General features: G+C 42.2%; 1 protein-coding gene across 8 annotated transcripts in view; it reads right to left on the bottom strand.

Annotated features, from left to right (window-relative positions):
- Positions 1-1,221: 1,221 nt before the first annotated feature.
- The window catches only part of Atp8a1 (ATPase phospholipid transporting 8A1), a 216,597-nt gene continuing 201,076 nt past the window's right edge, over positions 1,222-16,742 (bottom strand). For all 8 annotated transcript variants that reach the window (XM_087908979.1, XM_087908984.1, XM_087908978.1 and 5 more), the window contains 4 exons: positions 12,938-13,026; positions 12,176-12,268; positions 7,020-7,111; positions 1,222-5,766 (listed from right to left, as the gene is read on the bottom strand). In XM_087908979.1, coding sequence (XP_087765105.1) covers positions 5,669-5,766; positions 7,020-7,111; positions 12,176-12,268; positions 12,938-13,026 — 372 coding nt within the window. In that variant the 3' untranslated portion in view covers positions 1,222-5,668. The remainder of the gene's footprint in view (positions 5,767-7,019; positions 7,112-12,175; positions 12,269-12,937; positions 13,027-16,742) is intronic.

The following is a 16,742-nucleotide window of genomic DNA, read 5'->3' as shown; positions in this document are numbered from 1 at the left end:
TAACATACAGTTATGTATCTGGCTATGTAAAAACTGCAATTAGACATTCATCATTAGTGGAATTATTCCAACAGAATGTTTCATTTCCTACCCAGTTTGTACTTAGAGGTAATAAAGACCAAATGTTACAAAGTATTTCATATTTTCTGACGTCTTTTTATGAGTTTACTTGTGAAGTTACCTAGCCTCGTGAGACCTTTCTTCATTAAACTGAGGTGCCTATGTTACATCCCTGGTAGCTTTAGGTTAGAGACGCTGTAAGCATGGGAAAGCAGACTTTAAATGGGGATGACATATTGAATTTATGACATTATATTTCAGTTTGCTGTTGCTTATGGTAACAGTAGAAGGCATCTTAAATCAAGGCATCAGTATCAACACACACTATTTTTTTTAAAGGGGAATGGCAGTTAAGTGTGCAAGTTATAAAATGATTCAAAAGTAACTTTCCATCAAGTGCTTTCCTGAGGTTTTGTATGAAGACCCACCACTGGGTGCCTCAGGAAGTCTGTGGGAGAGGACAGGGGCCCCCAACAGCTAAACAGACACGGCCACAGAATAGTATAATCAGATGCTTTTTAATTTGCCATGCCTAGTCCTCTGTATCAAGAAATCCCATTCCTGCACTTAATCAAACTGCATCTTCATTGGGTGGACGTCTACTAAATGATTCTTATTTCTGAAAAAAGAAAAGATCCTTATTTCTGGTGTTTCCCTGCATTTTTGGCCAATTTTATTATTTTATGGTTCCATCTTTCAAATACTATTGTCTAAACTTGGACACCTCCCTCCCTCCTCCCTCCTCCCTCCCTCCCTCCCTCACTCCCTTTCTCCCTCTCTCCCTCCTCCCTCCCTCCCTCCCTCCCTCTTTAAAGTGGGTTTAGAAAACCTATGAAATTCATCCAACACAAAAGGGCAGAGACCGGAGTGAACTATTGACTGGCAAGCTGATTTCAAATGCAGAGATACGTGGGAGACATTTCTAAACAATAAAGTCAAAATACGGGAACTTTCCAAAAAATAATTTTCTGCTAATCACGCAGACCACCTGCCTATCAAATTAGAGCTAGTTTTATATTTCACTTAGCCGAATGGCGTGGATTAACTATAGCCGGAAACAAAACGTGAAGGCACTATCAGGTGGCTGCACTGTCTCAGACTGAACTGCTCTACAAAACGACGTAATTTCTAAAAGCAGCAATGAAAACATCAGCCAGTGCCTTTATGTAACGGTAAAGTTTATTTTGTTTTCAATAACAATTAGAGGACAAATGTTTAAAATTTGCGGTTTAAAACATGCACATCCACAAAAGGCCAATGACACGGAACAGTGCATAGAAACGGATTTTACTCAGCGGTAGTAACTATTTATAAACACTAGGGTACACAAACCTGAGAGAACCATTCTAAGCACAGATCCGACTCTCCCCACTCATGCAGCGCCACCACCTCTACAGCAGTTTCGGCAGGAATGGCTTTCCCACAGAGCTGCGCATCGGCGGCGTGGCTTTTCAGAGCTGCCTTCCCAGGCTGCCTTCTAACGTACCACACCTGGGGAAGTGAAAACTGAAGCCGGAAGAAGCCAACAACCAGCGGTGCTCACTGCAGTTATGGCTTCTAGTCTATGACTGGGAATAAAAACAATATTCTGTCCACAGCTTTGCCGGAGCGAACTTACCCATGGAAAGCTGCTGCTAAGTCAGAATCAGCACATATGCTATCCAGCTTTCTTCCTACTTAGGGAAGATTCATTTGCTGAGAAGTTTCATGAACTTTCTAAAGAAAAGTTCTTAGAGGCAAGCTAAACAGAAGATCCAATTAAATAAAAAGATTCAGTTGAATTTGTTGTAAAATAACCCATTTAGTAAAAAAAAAAAGCTGTGTGGAGGACCAATTTATTTATCCATTGACTAGTAAATTCTAGTTAGGCCATGATAAAGTTTTATAAGACAGAAATAAATATCGAGATTTTTTTTGTTTAACAAAAGCCATGCATTTGCCTGGATCACTTTAAATGTTAAGTCATGCAAACCTCAAACCTATCAAAAACAAAACAAACACACACACACAGAAACAAAAGCCCAAACAGCTGTTGTCCTACAGAAATAAACCAGTAAGAGACATGGAACGCATTTGTTCCCTTTTCTTGAAAATTTAACTTACATTTCACTTTAATAGCTGCTGAGGATTAATTAAAACACAGCGAAGTATAACTGAGTTTCACAAGTGCTTTATTTTCATGTGGGAAACATCAGGCTGTGGTGTGTTTAATAAGAGGCCGTCCAGAAATACTCATCATCAAAAATCATTTATGAGGCACGGAGTCACATGGGGTCACTGTAAGCCACGGACAGAAAGAATTCCACATACGTGGTCACCACAGTGTGCATGAGAGAGACGTTTTCTTGATGAATTTTGTAGTTTACTTATTAGACTAAAGATTCCTTCCATGAAACAGTTTTAAGACCCAGAGCCATCAAAAACCCCACCGCAAGATGAACAGGTGGCGTTGCAGTAGCTCCACGCTGTTCTGAGAGGGCGTCCCTCTCCATCGCTCCCTGGCTAGCATCCCTTTTCTGAAAGGACGTTTGTCAATGACAGCGCACGAGCGTGGCACTAAGTGTAACAAAAATTAACCTGTGAGTATCATCCCAGCTCTCTGGGATACTGAACTGAAGAATCAGAATATACAATTAAATGTGAGGATGACATGCTGATCGCTTCTAGGATTCTTTCTGCCTGTTGGGAAGGAAAAGCCTGGCTGATTCTCTTCGATGACAACACAATGCATGCCTCCCTTAGCCGGCAGTATCCCTTCATCTGCCTGGGGGAGAAAGCTTTCCGGCAAGTTCTCTTTGTGGCTGAAGCCATCTCATGCAGAGGGAGCGCTGAGGGGCCTGCCAGCCAAGAGCACACTTACCAGGTTCAAATTCCCCATGTTCCTGAGAAGACTGCTTTCCTGCTACTACCTTCTACAGTGTAGCCTCTTTCAGGGTGCGAGGCACCAATGTGTTTCTACATGTATATCTAGCACATAGAGAAAGTCCATGCTATATATTCCTGGGTTTATTCCAGCAGGAATGAAGAAACTCCCAGCTCTTCGGTGCTAAAGTAATGGGGCTTTCCTGCTATAAATAGTCTTTTCTGGATTGTAAACATTACAAAGCAGTCATGTCAGCATTTACTAAAGTCCCTAAAGGGGACTTTTGAAGGTGGAGTTTCATATTGTTTCTTTGAGAAAACAGGTTTAAAGTCACTTTGACTGCAGTCTTTTAAATCCCAGTAAAACCATGAACTTTTCTCCCGCCTAACAATAGTTAGAAACTCCAGAGTGTCAAGTCTCTATAACCTCACTGCATCAGCGACTCTCTGTTTCAAGTTTTACCCAAGCGGTCGCTCCCCTGCTCTCCCCAGCCTAAGGAACAGGGAGACTGACTCGATGGCCATTGTTTAAACACAGGATGCGGGGAGGAAATGGAATACAGAGTTTCATTTCAGGAAATGCTGTATACTGATTAACCGTGAGGAATCTCACGTGGAGGAGTCCCATCGAAATAATTCGTGATACCAGATAAAAAGAAGACTTTCGATTTCCATGCGGGTGTCAGACCACTGCATTCTCACCCACAATGTGCTGAGGGGAGGAATCTGGAGACAGATACCTCTAATGGCGAGGGCAAAGGGAAGCCATCCCTGGGTGACCACTCAAGTCTGTGGTGTGACCTCAACTGTCACCACCAGGAGGCTAAGGAAAACCCACTCGCCAGATTTAGTTGGTAGAGGGTTAAAGCCTTCAGCTTCACAAGGTGAAAGATCACCTCAGAGATTCTATGTGTGCAGTTCTGCAAGGTGTTTTGATTCACAGGTTGCTTAATCTCAGCTCCAACAGGATGGGTTGAACATGTGATATGTCCACTCCACTCCCTTTAGAATTATGTGAGTGCTTAGAACCTCTCATTTGTAGGGGATGCGGAGACACACTGGTAACGAGCTACACACTTAGAGGGGGAAGAGACACAGCCTGATTTTAAATCCAGACTGAGAAAAAGGGGGAAAATAAGGTAAATGGGGGGGGGGGAGTGCGGGTAATTCGGAGAATCCCTCTCTTCAAAGTCAGTCCTTGCACACGTTTCAAAGTCTCTATTTTGCTGGTAACCCACTTAAAGGCAAACAGGCTTTGGAATAAAAGGCAGAAGAGTTTGTTTCGATCTCTGAAGTGTATCTGAAAACTAGAACTCCCTTTATCTTTGAAGATGAAAAAAATACTGTAAAAACTGTAGAAAACTGGGTGTGGTTTTTAAACAGCCCCTTCACCTTTTATTGTTGGTAGCAAAATAGGCATTTGTCAGGAGATTTCATGGAAATGCCGAGACAAATGAGCATGGACATCTATTTGAAAGTGCACCAGCAAGCCCTGTTCACGGTGAGAAGTAGTCACTGACGGGACGATTTCCTGGAACAGAATAGGTGTTTCCTTAACACAAGGCAAACGCGTGACTTATCTGTCCATAAGCGGTGCGTGACTCACTTTGGGAATGGCTGGCCGAGCGAACTGTGAAATAATTTTCAGGCTTAAGCCTATGGGTAGTTATCATCACACCAACTCTGTTACACATCTCATCTCCAGTGGGAACACACGGTGAGGACAAACAGAACACAGGACGAAAGCCGAAACCTACGCACATGACAAAAAAGCCCATGCATCATCAGACGGATTATCCCAGACGTTGAAACAGAAGCTTGGGAAATCCCACAGAAATACATAAGCATAATTTTCTCAGGAGGGGAAAAAAAAAAACTGAAGACGAAGTGACATCATTCAACACACAGCGGAAGCCAGATTTTTAGGAACATCTAAAGGAGTCTAAAGTTCATCAGAAATGACAGACAATACAGATTAAAAAAAAAAATCAGTGTTGTAACAAGGGTCACACGGACATAGGTCCCTCCAACTGGAACAAATAAAGAGACAATTGACAGAGAAGCAGTTGTAAGGCCAAAGGTGCAACATCACAGATTTTAGTAGCAAACGCCTGGAAATGTTCAATTTTTGCAAGTCGCGCTCACATTTGAAAAGTCAAGCATGCAGATTGTACATGCTGTGAGGAAACTTCCTTTTAGATTTCTGGGCAGTTGACTACTGAGTGGAAACACACACACACTGAACGTCTTTGGCAAACACTTAGCAAGATACATTTTTGACACAAACACTTATTAATGCCTGGTTCAGAAGTGTTCAGAAGAGCGAATCAAGAATGCTGGTTTGTTTCAGCACAGCCTGAAATCGAAGACCTTCCCTCAGCACTGGTTCAGAGTTGTTTTTTAAGAGGTTGATTGGCTGAGCCAATGAAGTGATAGTTACAGCCCCAGAGGGACAGCTTGTGAACACTGACCTGTCCCCATTTTTGAGAAAGCCCTCCGGCAAAGACACAAGGTCATTTCCAGTACCGGTTTAGAAAGCCTTAGCAGGGACTTGAGGACGTCTGAGGGCGATGGTGCTAGAGTCACATAGTATTTATGTCCGTGAAGTCGGGCTGTGAGGTGAGCTCAGACCCACCGTTCCTCCCTGTGGAGCAGACAGGGATTGGCCAGCAGGTTGTGGTGATGACCTTAGATTGTGACAGCTCTTCTCAGAGACACAGCAGGGCCTGTTGCTCGGGCCTCCTCATCACCACTCATCGGGCCTCTGTTTTGTGGTATCGTAGGCTCTAATCACTTCCGACTGCGAGACGATGCCATTTTCATCTTGAGAGAAAGCGTAGCCATCTGTAAGTAACAAAAGAACAGACATCGCTTGCTTAATGAACTCACTGGGAATTATCGTTCATTCTGAGGGCTGATGGTCGGCCGTGGCGAAATGACACATATTTCCCACCTTCAGAAGCAAGGGGCACTCATTTTTGACATTTGGAAAAGACAAAAAGATCAGCAACCAAAAAGGGAGAGTTGGGAGAACCAGAGATTGCCAGTGTGGTGCTTAAATTCTGTTTCCCACTCAGTTAGGGAGAGGCTGTCCAATCTCCCCCAGCCCTCTGACCCACACAGCAAGGCTACTCCCTTCATTTTTGCTTCTCCGTGACTGGAAGGGTTCAGAGTCCAATCATGGCATTGGATACATTTTCAGATAGGTGCCGGGTGAGAGAAGGTTGGAGACAGTGGTATACATAGGTGAACAGAAGAACGTATTAATTAGCTTGACTAAATTATTCTACCATAATTGAACACACAGATGAAAACGCTACCCTAGACTCTCTAAATAAATATATGATCATTTCTTACTTAATGGCACACTCTGGAGGTGAAGGGACGAACACACGGAATTGCCAGGGGTGGAGGAGAGGCCTGCTTCCTTTAGGTAACATTCTCTTTGGTTCCCTTCGTGATGTTTACATGCTCTGAGGGGGTGTGGGAAAAGGAGATAATCCCGAGGGAAATCACTTCTTTGGAAAAGGCCCTGACTTCTAAAGATCAAGAGCACTATACATGAACATTAAGAAAAATGAATTACACGTGGAAACACAAAATAAAAGAAATATCACCGACAACAGTGAATTTACTATTGGGCTGTATATCATGTTCTCTTTCAGGTCCTTGAAATGTTAAGAGGGTGAGATACCCAATAACTTCTTCCAACTCTAAATATGCATAAATATTTTTTGAAGGGGAAAATATATGCTTCCTTGCATTGCCTGAAAGCTGAAAGGACTCTTGTGAAGTTTTTCAAGTAGAAAAGATAACAACGTAGAGGCAGCTTTTCAGAGTGAAGATTTATCCCACCGTTTCTTTTCGAGATTTAAGGCTGTAAGGAGCGTGGAGAGAGCATTTGAAAATCCGCTATTGACCGGGAGATGGTGTCGCCCACGGGTTTGTTAACCAACTGTTTGTTTTTATATACCACGTTGCGAAATTTTAAACCATTAATTCTAAGTGGTTCAATATGGTGGAAACATAAGACATCGCTCTGATAAATACTGGGATCCACAGAGCACAGAGAATTTAAACAAAACTCTGATACTCACGGAGCAGGTTCTGTTGTAGGGACTCAGAGCGGTACAGATTGACGTGATTCTTCTTAAAGACATTCTTGAGCAGCTGGGCCCTCTCCGTGAGGCTGTGGAGCAGGCACAGGATGTGTGAAACACATTGTCAACTCAGGGAGCCGGACTCTCTGCAGGACTGCCAGCGGAGCCAGACTGAACAAAAGCCTGAGAGCCGGCAGTCAGATCTGACTCTTTCTTATTCTGTTTTCCCAGATAGCAAATGAGAGCATGAGGAACTCCCTGCATAGCCAGGGAGGTGTTTTATCTTTAATGATAATCTAGAAAAACTAAGATATCTAAATCAAATGAAATACCGACTCCATTCAACATAAGTAGCAAAACATTACCAAATCATCTAAAACCTTGATTGACTCAGTATCCTCAGGACAGAACTTTTAGGAGTTTAAATACCGCTATCTTACCCACACTGTATCTTGCTTACACTTTGACATACTCTGATGGAAAATGATAGTTTTAGTTATACTAAAAAATGAAAACAATACAAAGTGCAAATAGTATCCTTTTTAATTAGAAAAATTTTATTACCACTCTAATCTGGTTTAAATATGCCAATTTCGTTTTAAAATACAAATTGTTTTTAAAAATAATTATTCTAGATGAAGCAACAAGGAAACAAAAACCCATGCATGCTTAGCCTGACCTCCACAGAGAGGTCTCCAGAATCAATCATGAAACTTGTGCGACTCCCACTGTGAGAAATCACACATCTTCCCCTCTCCTGCGAGCAGCGGAGTTCCTCACGCAACAGGAATTCAAACATTTGTTGGGTGGAGGAATCTGAGCAATTTGGAGACAGGCTCACACACCTCCTCCGTCTTACTGATTGGGCTGTTTCTCTAGTGTCTGATTTATTCAATGTTCTTTGACAGCAAAGAACAGTCACCGTGGGAGGAAAGAAGGTGTCTTGGTGGAAGGGAATAGCCACGCAAGTGTGTACTAACAACTGGAAGGACCTCGGCAAAAAAAAAAAAGAAAGAAAAAAAAGAAAAAAAAGAAAAAAATTCTCCTCTTGTCTTTTTCCTTACTATGCAAGCTTTAGTTAAGCTGCTGTAAATTATGATAGTTCTGTGTTTTGCCATTTTTTTGAAAGCCCCGAATGGAATTATCTCTATCATATACACAACACACAAAAAAGATCCTTCTCATTGTATAAATGAATTACATAGACATTTAGGCAAAAAATCGAAGAAGGAAAATATTTAGAAATGTTGACGTTTGCATTAATCTCTCACATAGCTTTTGAAGCCTAGGGACGTTAACTCGGGCATATGGACATATTTTATCGTTGCTGGGAATTAGCTGCATTAAAAGAAGAAAACATATTCATGGAAAGCTTGACCGGCAGTGTGGTAGTTGTAAAGCTTGTTTGTGCCACACACAAAGGAGGAAGGCTCATTTCTGTGAAGTCACTTTCCCTGCCCTCCTCCTCTTTAAAGGGTCTGACACCACAGACCTGAGAGCCAAGGCCACTAGAATGGGTTCCTCCTTTGGGGAAGTTGAGAGTGGGCGCCTGGGAAATCCGATTCTGCCAGCAGAGTGCTATGGTCAGGGTGCATGGCAGTCTCTGTTGTTTGAAGCTAAAATGATTCTAGAAGGCTGGAGGAGGGCAGAGGAGTTTTCGGGCAGCTTCTTCCCCAAATCATTTTTTTTTTTTAGGTTTCAGGCTGGCCTTCCAAAATGCATCATACTTTCCTATCACAACACCAAAATCTGAAGAAGTCTAGGGATGGACTTTAAGTTCTACACTCCAGTAACTGAAATACAAAGGATGATGCTTTTTCCCGATCTACTTATTTGTGTTTTGAGCACCGAGGCATTCCTGGGAACAGAGCACATCCATCAGGGAAGAGCATAGACTCTGGAGTCCGTCTTTGACTTTCTGAGTCGGCTACTTGTTAACTGGCTCGCTGTAGACAAACCTTCCTGGGTATCTCACTTATAATGGAGGACAATACAGAACTCTCTGGCAGACAGGCAGGGTCTAGCCGCTTGACAGCGTAGTGATTGACACTTAGGAAGCACTCAACAAATACTGGCCACTCCCACTCCTGTCCCCCAGATGCCAGGGATTATTAGAAAAAGTACTTTGTAAAGCTCACTTTTGATTCCTTGGTTTGTACTTAACCTTGGCTCGGTGGGAGAGAGCCGCCACTATACATGAGTTTTAAGTCCTCATGCCCCCATCCTACCTCACTGCTAAGAAAACAAATACGTTTTTGTTGCTCTGTTCTTTCCCTGGTGACTCTGTTTTCTGCCTCCTCCAGAATATAAATGCCATCTACAGGAGGGTGCTTTGCAAATTAGAAGTGATGGTGAGTTGGATTTCCCTGGTCTTATTCTACCCTTGGGAAACAATTTATTCTTTCAAAATTGATGCAGTTTTATGTCATCCATGTTTATGGGGGACTAAGATTACCATCAGGTCCCATTATAAAATATGTGGATAACATGTTAACATAAATAAGTATACTAAAGGTTTAGTTTTTTGGTTGAATAGTTTAACTCAGCAAAAGAGAGAGAGAGAATGAAGGATCAAAATATAGCCTTACTAAAACTACATCTATTACAACTTTTAGGTAGTAGTTCTCTTAATCTTGTAGGTCTTTTATTTACATACCAAGATATGCAAATTCCAAGTTTGTTTAATGGAATCACACAGTAACTACTATTTAAACACTGTTGCTTTATATTTCCAACTCATTACAATATTGTAACTTAGGTATTTAGTGGAGGTGAAAGAAAATATACTGAGTTTAAATATAGTATTTCTTTTAGAAACACTAAAATATGTTATTGGCTAAAACTCATATACAGTCAAGGAATGTGTTATTTTAAAAGAATCCTGGCTACCTTTGAAGGGTGGTAAAGTGGCAAGAGTTGGTCTGGCATGCTGGTAATTGTTTTTTTAATCATCTTGATATAAACCTAGACATATCCAAGAGGAGCAAATCTCAATTGAAGAACTACTTCCAGTGAACTGGCCTGTGGGCAAGTCTGTGGGGATATTTTCTTGATTGCTAATTAATGTGGGAGGGCTCAGCCCACTGTGGGTTATAGGCCTGAGCTAGTGGGCCTGGCCTATGTAGGAAAAGCAGCTGAAACAAGTCAGAGACAGCCAATCAGTAAGTAGCATTCCTCCAAGGTCTTTGTGCACAGGTCCAGCCCTGGCTTCCCTATGTGGTAGATGGTAACCTGTAGCCTGAAATAAACACGTTCTGCTACAAGCTGCTTTGGGGCAGTGTTTTTAATCACACAGCTGGCCAACTATTTTGATTGGCTCGCTGTAGCAAATGTCCAGGAAGTTAACAAGCATTTAACCACGAAAGGGTTAATGGGCAGCAGTGTCGCTAGGAGAATGAACCACAAATTAGCATCCTTGTCTAGGAGGGGGGATCTCCTCCATCTCTCTCACCCTGGTGATGAGTAGGCTGAAGAAAAGCTTCTTCTTTAAAAAACAATTTTTAGGCTTTATTAGAAAAAAAATTAGCGTGTGCTAGTGTGCATGCGTGTTGTGTTGTACTCTTGGTGAACGCCATTTGTTAGTGTAGTTGTGTATATGTGTGCATGAACGCAGCGGGGACTGATGGTGAGTCTTTTTTTTTTGGACCATCCTCTACCTTTACTTCCTGACCCAGGATCTGTCCGTGAGCCAGAAGCTCATTGCTGGGCAAGTGTCTGACTCCACGGGTGAGCTTCGGGGATCTGCCGGTCTCTTGCCCTCACAGTGCTGTGGAGACAGGCATGCTGGACCATTCTGGGTTTTTATGCGGGTTCTAGAGTTCTGAATTCAGGCCCTCAAGATTCCACAGCAGGTACCATCCTGACAAGCCATCTCCCTAGCCCCAGAGCGGCTTTTCTACATCCTTCTTTATTTTCACAGAGTATGGGCTGTCATACTGACATCAAGGCTGGAGTGAAAACCGGGACACAGAATTTCTTTGGTTAGTTCTCAGCCAATACTGAAACCGCTCTCCATTAAGAAAAGAATACTGAGAACTTGGGGGCGATCCCTACCATGGTCCTCCATGACATGTCCTAATTTCTCCTGTATGCTGAGACCAATGGACAAACACTGGCGATGTACAAACTGGTGATGTCTGATAGGAAGATCCTGAGCCGACTTGTTAAGGGTCGGATCAGCTGACTAATGATCACAGGTGAATATCAAACTGTGAGCCTCATTATTTACCTGCACATAATATACATGGCTTCACATATACTGCAGTGACATCCAAGAGTCTCTGTCCCCAGTGAGCTACAGTCTCTGTAATCCCTATCACACCCCTTTTTTGGGTGTGTGCCTAGTCAGGCACCTGTGAAGGGCAAGAGATCATTGGTTGTCTGGCTATTGTCACTCTCCCCCTTCTTCTGTACAGACAGGGTCTCTCACTGAATTTGGAAATAGGCTGACTGACTCCGATAACCCCCACAAGCTTCGGCCTCCAGCCCTCCAAAGTGCTGGGGTTACAGGCATGGATGACCACACCCAGCTTTTTATGTGGTGCCGGAGACTTGAACTCAAGTCCTAAGGCTTGCGTAGGGAACTCTCTTCTCCGCTAAGCCATCTCCCAGCGCTTGTCTCCGGTGTCTGAATTCACATTTTTTTTGCTATGGCGATTTGATAAATGTTAAGATGTTATGTGCAAATGCTTAGTTTAGTAGGGCAGCGTTCCTGTCCTGTGGTGGTCCTCGCTACAGCTCCTCCTTCACTGCCCCTCCATCAGCAGCTTCTCAGCAGGAAGCCACCACTCTCTCCCTAATCACCAGCTGAGGCTCCCCGCCCCCGAATTTATGATCAGCTGCTTCAGCCCCCTAAATGCTGTGATTATAGGCCCATATCATCCCGTTCCTATTTCATTCAATCCTCACAACCTCTCTAAAGTAGGCATGTGAGCCCCATTTTATTGATGAAAAAATTGAGCATTAAGAAACTCATCTAAGCCAGCTCACTGCTTAGCAATGGCAGACCTGGCTTGAATCCATACTCCAGGATTCCAGAACCTGTCTGCGACACCACCAGTACCAAGTTAAATGATAAATGCAAGTGTCACAGCTTATTCCACTAGGAAGAGAAAAATGTAAAACTTCCCTTATAAAAGAGCACAGCCTTTTACCTTTTTCCAAGGACGACTGCCCCGGGGTCTTGAGATTTCGCCTCGAGCTCCTGAACTTCGTCCACTAATGTTTTGAAAGCCGTCCTCTTGATGCTGCAGGGGGAAAGATTTGCATGACAATTCTCCTGCGAGTACTTCACAGATGTGGACCTGTGGCTGATGGCGAGCCCTTGGCAAGCACGCAGTAACCAGGGGTAAGCAGAACTTCAACAAACCAAAAAAGCTAGGGCACTTTTGTTTAGTAATATAGGGGCAGGAGTCATAGCAATAATTGAGATCCACAATACTAAAATAGTTACTGAATAAATATATCATTAACTTTAGTAACTATGTTTTAGGGTAGGGCAGCATTTTAAAACATAGCAATTATGAAAAATAAAGTTTTTGTTCCCTTCATAGTTTATATCTATTTAGAATCAGAAAAGCAAGAAATTTCTTTTTATAGCTTCCCAGAAACATGCTTAGAGCTAAAATTTCTTTTTATTTTCTATTTTGAGGTCTTGGGGAGGGGGTTTCTAAAAGCATGTTCCCTGATACAATCTTCTCCAGCCCAACAACGCGCACGTGGAAGTAACCACTTTATTTCTCATTTGCCCTTTCCAGCTCATTCAGTTTTCTTATCGAATCACGTCTTTCTTCTTTAAAAATAAATAACCGTCCCTGGCCCCTGTTTTGCAGATTTTGCATGTTTGAGAACGACAGAAACGTCAGGGGTGCCGTACATGTGCAGTTCTGTGTCTACAGCCATATATCAGCACTTACACTTTGCAGAGCACATCCAGCAGCAAGGACGCCACAGGGATGGAGAGCAAGCCCATCCAGAAGACTCCAGAGCTGAAGAGCATGGCCGCCTGTGGAGGACATCACCAACAGCTGACACTTCGTACAGTCAAGAGGTGTACCGCCCACACTTAGTACACACTTCCGTACAGTCAAGAGGTGTACCGCCCACACTTAGTGTCTCCAGATAATGTAAGTAAGATAACTTAAAGATCATTTTATAATGGGAAAGACAATACTTCAAGCTCAAACGTAAGGTATTTGGAATTAAAAGCCATATCTATCACGCATTTACACCCCAGCTTTTCCTCTCAAGTAGTTGATCACACGTCAAATCTTTTCACACACACACACACACACACACACACACACACACACAATTTTGTAAAATTATTGTGCTCAATGACATAAAGTGTAAGTTTTGACCTTTTGTAACGGGGCATCATTATCAATCTTTCTGAGAAAATAAAATATATTCAAGACTTAAATGAAATAATATGAAATATAAAATAATTCATATCTAGAAACAAGATCCAATAATTCTGGCACATGAAAATGAACTTTACACTTATCATACTGCAGGACATTGCAATCACCCAGACACATTATGACTATGGTACAATCAAATTAAGATATCTATGAAAGTAACAACTTGGTTATTTTGTGCAACTGAATAGACGTAACCTTCATTTTGTTCAATGATTCACATAAATTTTAATCGGTATACATCTATGATTGTTAAAGTCAAACCAAATACCTAGAAACTCAAATAAAGGTATACTAAGATTAACTTTAAATTATTCCATTGTATTAAATCTCAAATTGAGTATCAGGGTCTTTCAGACTATAAACAAATCAGTTCTGTGATTTTAAAAAATAAATTCACAGAGTTAGGTCACAAAGAGTGTGAAAAGACGAGTTTTGTACGATAACAGATACATTTTGGTTTCAGTTTGAGGTGATTTGTTCTCAAGGTCAAGCCTGCAGTACCTGCTTAGTCTGTAAATATACTGTGCTAATTCCAGCACCCAGTGGTCAGCTAGCCCCTGCACACTTACATCCTGCAGCAAATCAAACAGAAAGAGTTCTTTCTTCAAAAACCTGAATTCAGGAATTGTTTCAGGAATTAAAAAGGATCTAGAGTTTAATTCTGGGGTAGACTCACAATCACGCATAGCTCTAGTCAATCCCTTCTCATCATATAGTAAGATCGATTTTAAAGCATGTACGGACCCGGTATTCGTTCTGACTCTCAAAGGGGCACCGGAAAGGACCCACAGGCTTTCCCTGTATGAACACACAGGCTATTGACATAGGCTGCCACTCAAGCATACTGAATTTAATCTTTTTTTCTTTTTGGCAATATGGGTCTGGACATCTCCACACACTTAAAATAAAAACATGCCATCATAAAAGAAAAAAATCTCAGAAAATAGAATTTGCCACACGGGTTCTGAGGAACAGCACCCATATTCCAGACACCAATCAGTGAAAAATGTCCCCATAAAAGTCACTTGATTTAATAAGCAAAACATGATCTGGGACATGTTGGCTGACATCCTCAATAGTGAAAACCAACAGTAACTGTGTAAGAGGAAATGTCCATCAACTCACTGGCCTTTGTTGCCATTCAGGGCCGCTTTCTAGCAAGGTAACAGCTGTTAGAAAACAAGACAACAGAACCAACAAAACAAAAAATGCTTGCGTATCTTCTGCTTTCTGGGGAAAGGGGTAAGGTGACTGCTACGTCACATCACGGAAAACATGTCTCCCTGGCTTACTTTTAAAGTATTTTAACGTTGAGGGCAAGAGAAGAAAGACTCCCTCTTGCCTTTGGCAAACCTTGTATTAACCTCCAGCTAAACGTCTCTCTGGACAAGAAAAACTCCGGGTCCTGCAGGCTGCTAATTCTGTCCATTGTCATGCTAATGACCAAGGGGGGCAACTTCAGCCCACTATTCAGCCACCAGTCTTTGCCTTTACAAATGAACAACATGAATTGAGGGGAAAAACTTTTTCTGAGTCATATCTGAAAGCCTGTCAGATTTTTTTTTTTCTTTTGCAGCGTTAATCCAAACCTAAGAGATTTAAAGCCGACGTTCCCGTTTAAGACAGAGAGTCTCTTTGTATTTTTTTTTTTTTGGATGAAGAGGAGGTAAAAAAAATGAAATCCCACAGAGGTATTTCCTTCCTTTCTGTACAAGAAAGCTCCCCTCCCTCGGTGGAAGCCAGTTTGTCTCTAACTTTTCACATCTCTCCCTTCTCAGGCAGGTCAGCTGGGAAAAGGCAAGCCCTGTGCAGACAATGGTGCTTATGGGGACGTCTGTTAGGGGTTGTTGGTCTGGGGCTCCCTCTGAGAGCAGTTTGCAAATGGTCCTGAACGTGGGAGATTGGGGGGCAGTGCCAAGTGTCCCTTGTCCTCTTCCAGGTCCTGTGAAACCCAATAGAATCTGCCACAAAAGCGGCTCCCAGAGGGGCTTGTGGGGCGGGGGGTCTGTGCACATAGGGCTGTGTGGTTGGTACACTGCAGGCTTGCCTGTGCTCGGCCTGGGGAAACAAGTGACTGCTTGTCTCTGCCGAGGTCACCGGCTCCAGATGGGACCACTAGGGCTTCAAAATAAAGCAGGCCTACCTCTAATGGAAAACACAATCCGGCAGGGGAAGTGCTCTGAAAGTTTCATGTAAATGTAGAAGAATATTTGAGAGGACAACAAGCGCATTTCGGGGTACAGGACCAGGACGAGTTAACCGCTTATCTCTGACCCACAGTGGGGACACCAACAGAAGTTCTTCACAGTCAACCTGACAAAATGGAAAACTCACATTTGGTGCCTTTAGCTGCGCAGTCCTTGACTGTTTCTGACTTGGCCACTAGAAGGGTTGGTCAGGCATGCTTACCCTTCCAGAGTTTTTAAAACAAAAGCACCTTTGGGAGCCCTTGGGCCCCCACCAGAGCAGGTCTGGTGTTCTGCAGCCTTTGGCTTGGTCTGCCAGTGCCCACGGCAGCCACCAAGACTCCAGGGGGAGTGACGTTTTGGTCTGATTCCTCAGCTATCCACATGGCTGCATTCATTATTAGTGATACGTTCTCCTATTTTTATCTTAACTTTTGGAATTCTTTAGAGGACTCTCATCTCCTCTTCTTTCTAGTGGTCTCTCCCATGAACTTTAAGGAAGGGAGTTTTTTTTTTTTTTTTAAATCAAATTCAGTGAAAAGTAATCTATAAATTTTATGGTTTTGGTCAATACATACTTACATAATACATACAAACAAATGGTTGTCTTATCCAATATTTCCAATGCCAAAATATAGTATGAGTCAACATAAATTTATCATTAATAAATCTCAGTCTTAAAGATTTGCTAACAGGAGGGGGCTTGGTTAAGTACATCATTCACATAAATTTGCTTTTCTACAGGAAATAGAGAATATATATATACATATATATATATATATATATATATATATATAGTATATTAACTTTATAGGTGGCTTACCAAGAAAGTTCAACAAAACCTGTTTTTTTTGTTTTTTTTTTTTAAATAAAAGGTTTTTGCTATGTAGCCCAGGCTGGCTTTGATCTTGCAAATGATCTATCTGCTTTTGCCTCCTGAGTGCTAGGGTTACAGGCACATTCCACCAAGGCTAGTTTAAAACTCAGACAGAAAAACAGACAGTCCTGTCTTCTTCCCTTCCTTTCCTTATTCTTTTTTTGTAAGAGAAAATAATATAAATCCAAAGGAGCTGCAAGTTAACACTAGCAACAATTTTAAAAACTCCCGACAA

This window comes from Myodes glareolus, chromosome 8 (assembly GCF_982192425.1).
Source record: "Myodes glareolus chromosome 8, mMyoGla1.1, whole genome shotgun sequence".
NCBI classification, from domain to species: Eukaryota; Metazoa; Chordata; class Mammalia; order Rodentia; family Cricetidae; genus Myodes; species Myodes glareolus.
Note: the sequence above shows the minus strand (reverse complement) of the source record. Positions and strands in the feature narration are given on the sequence as shown.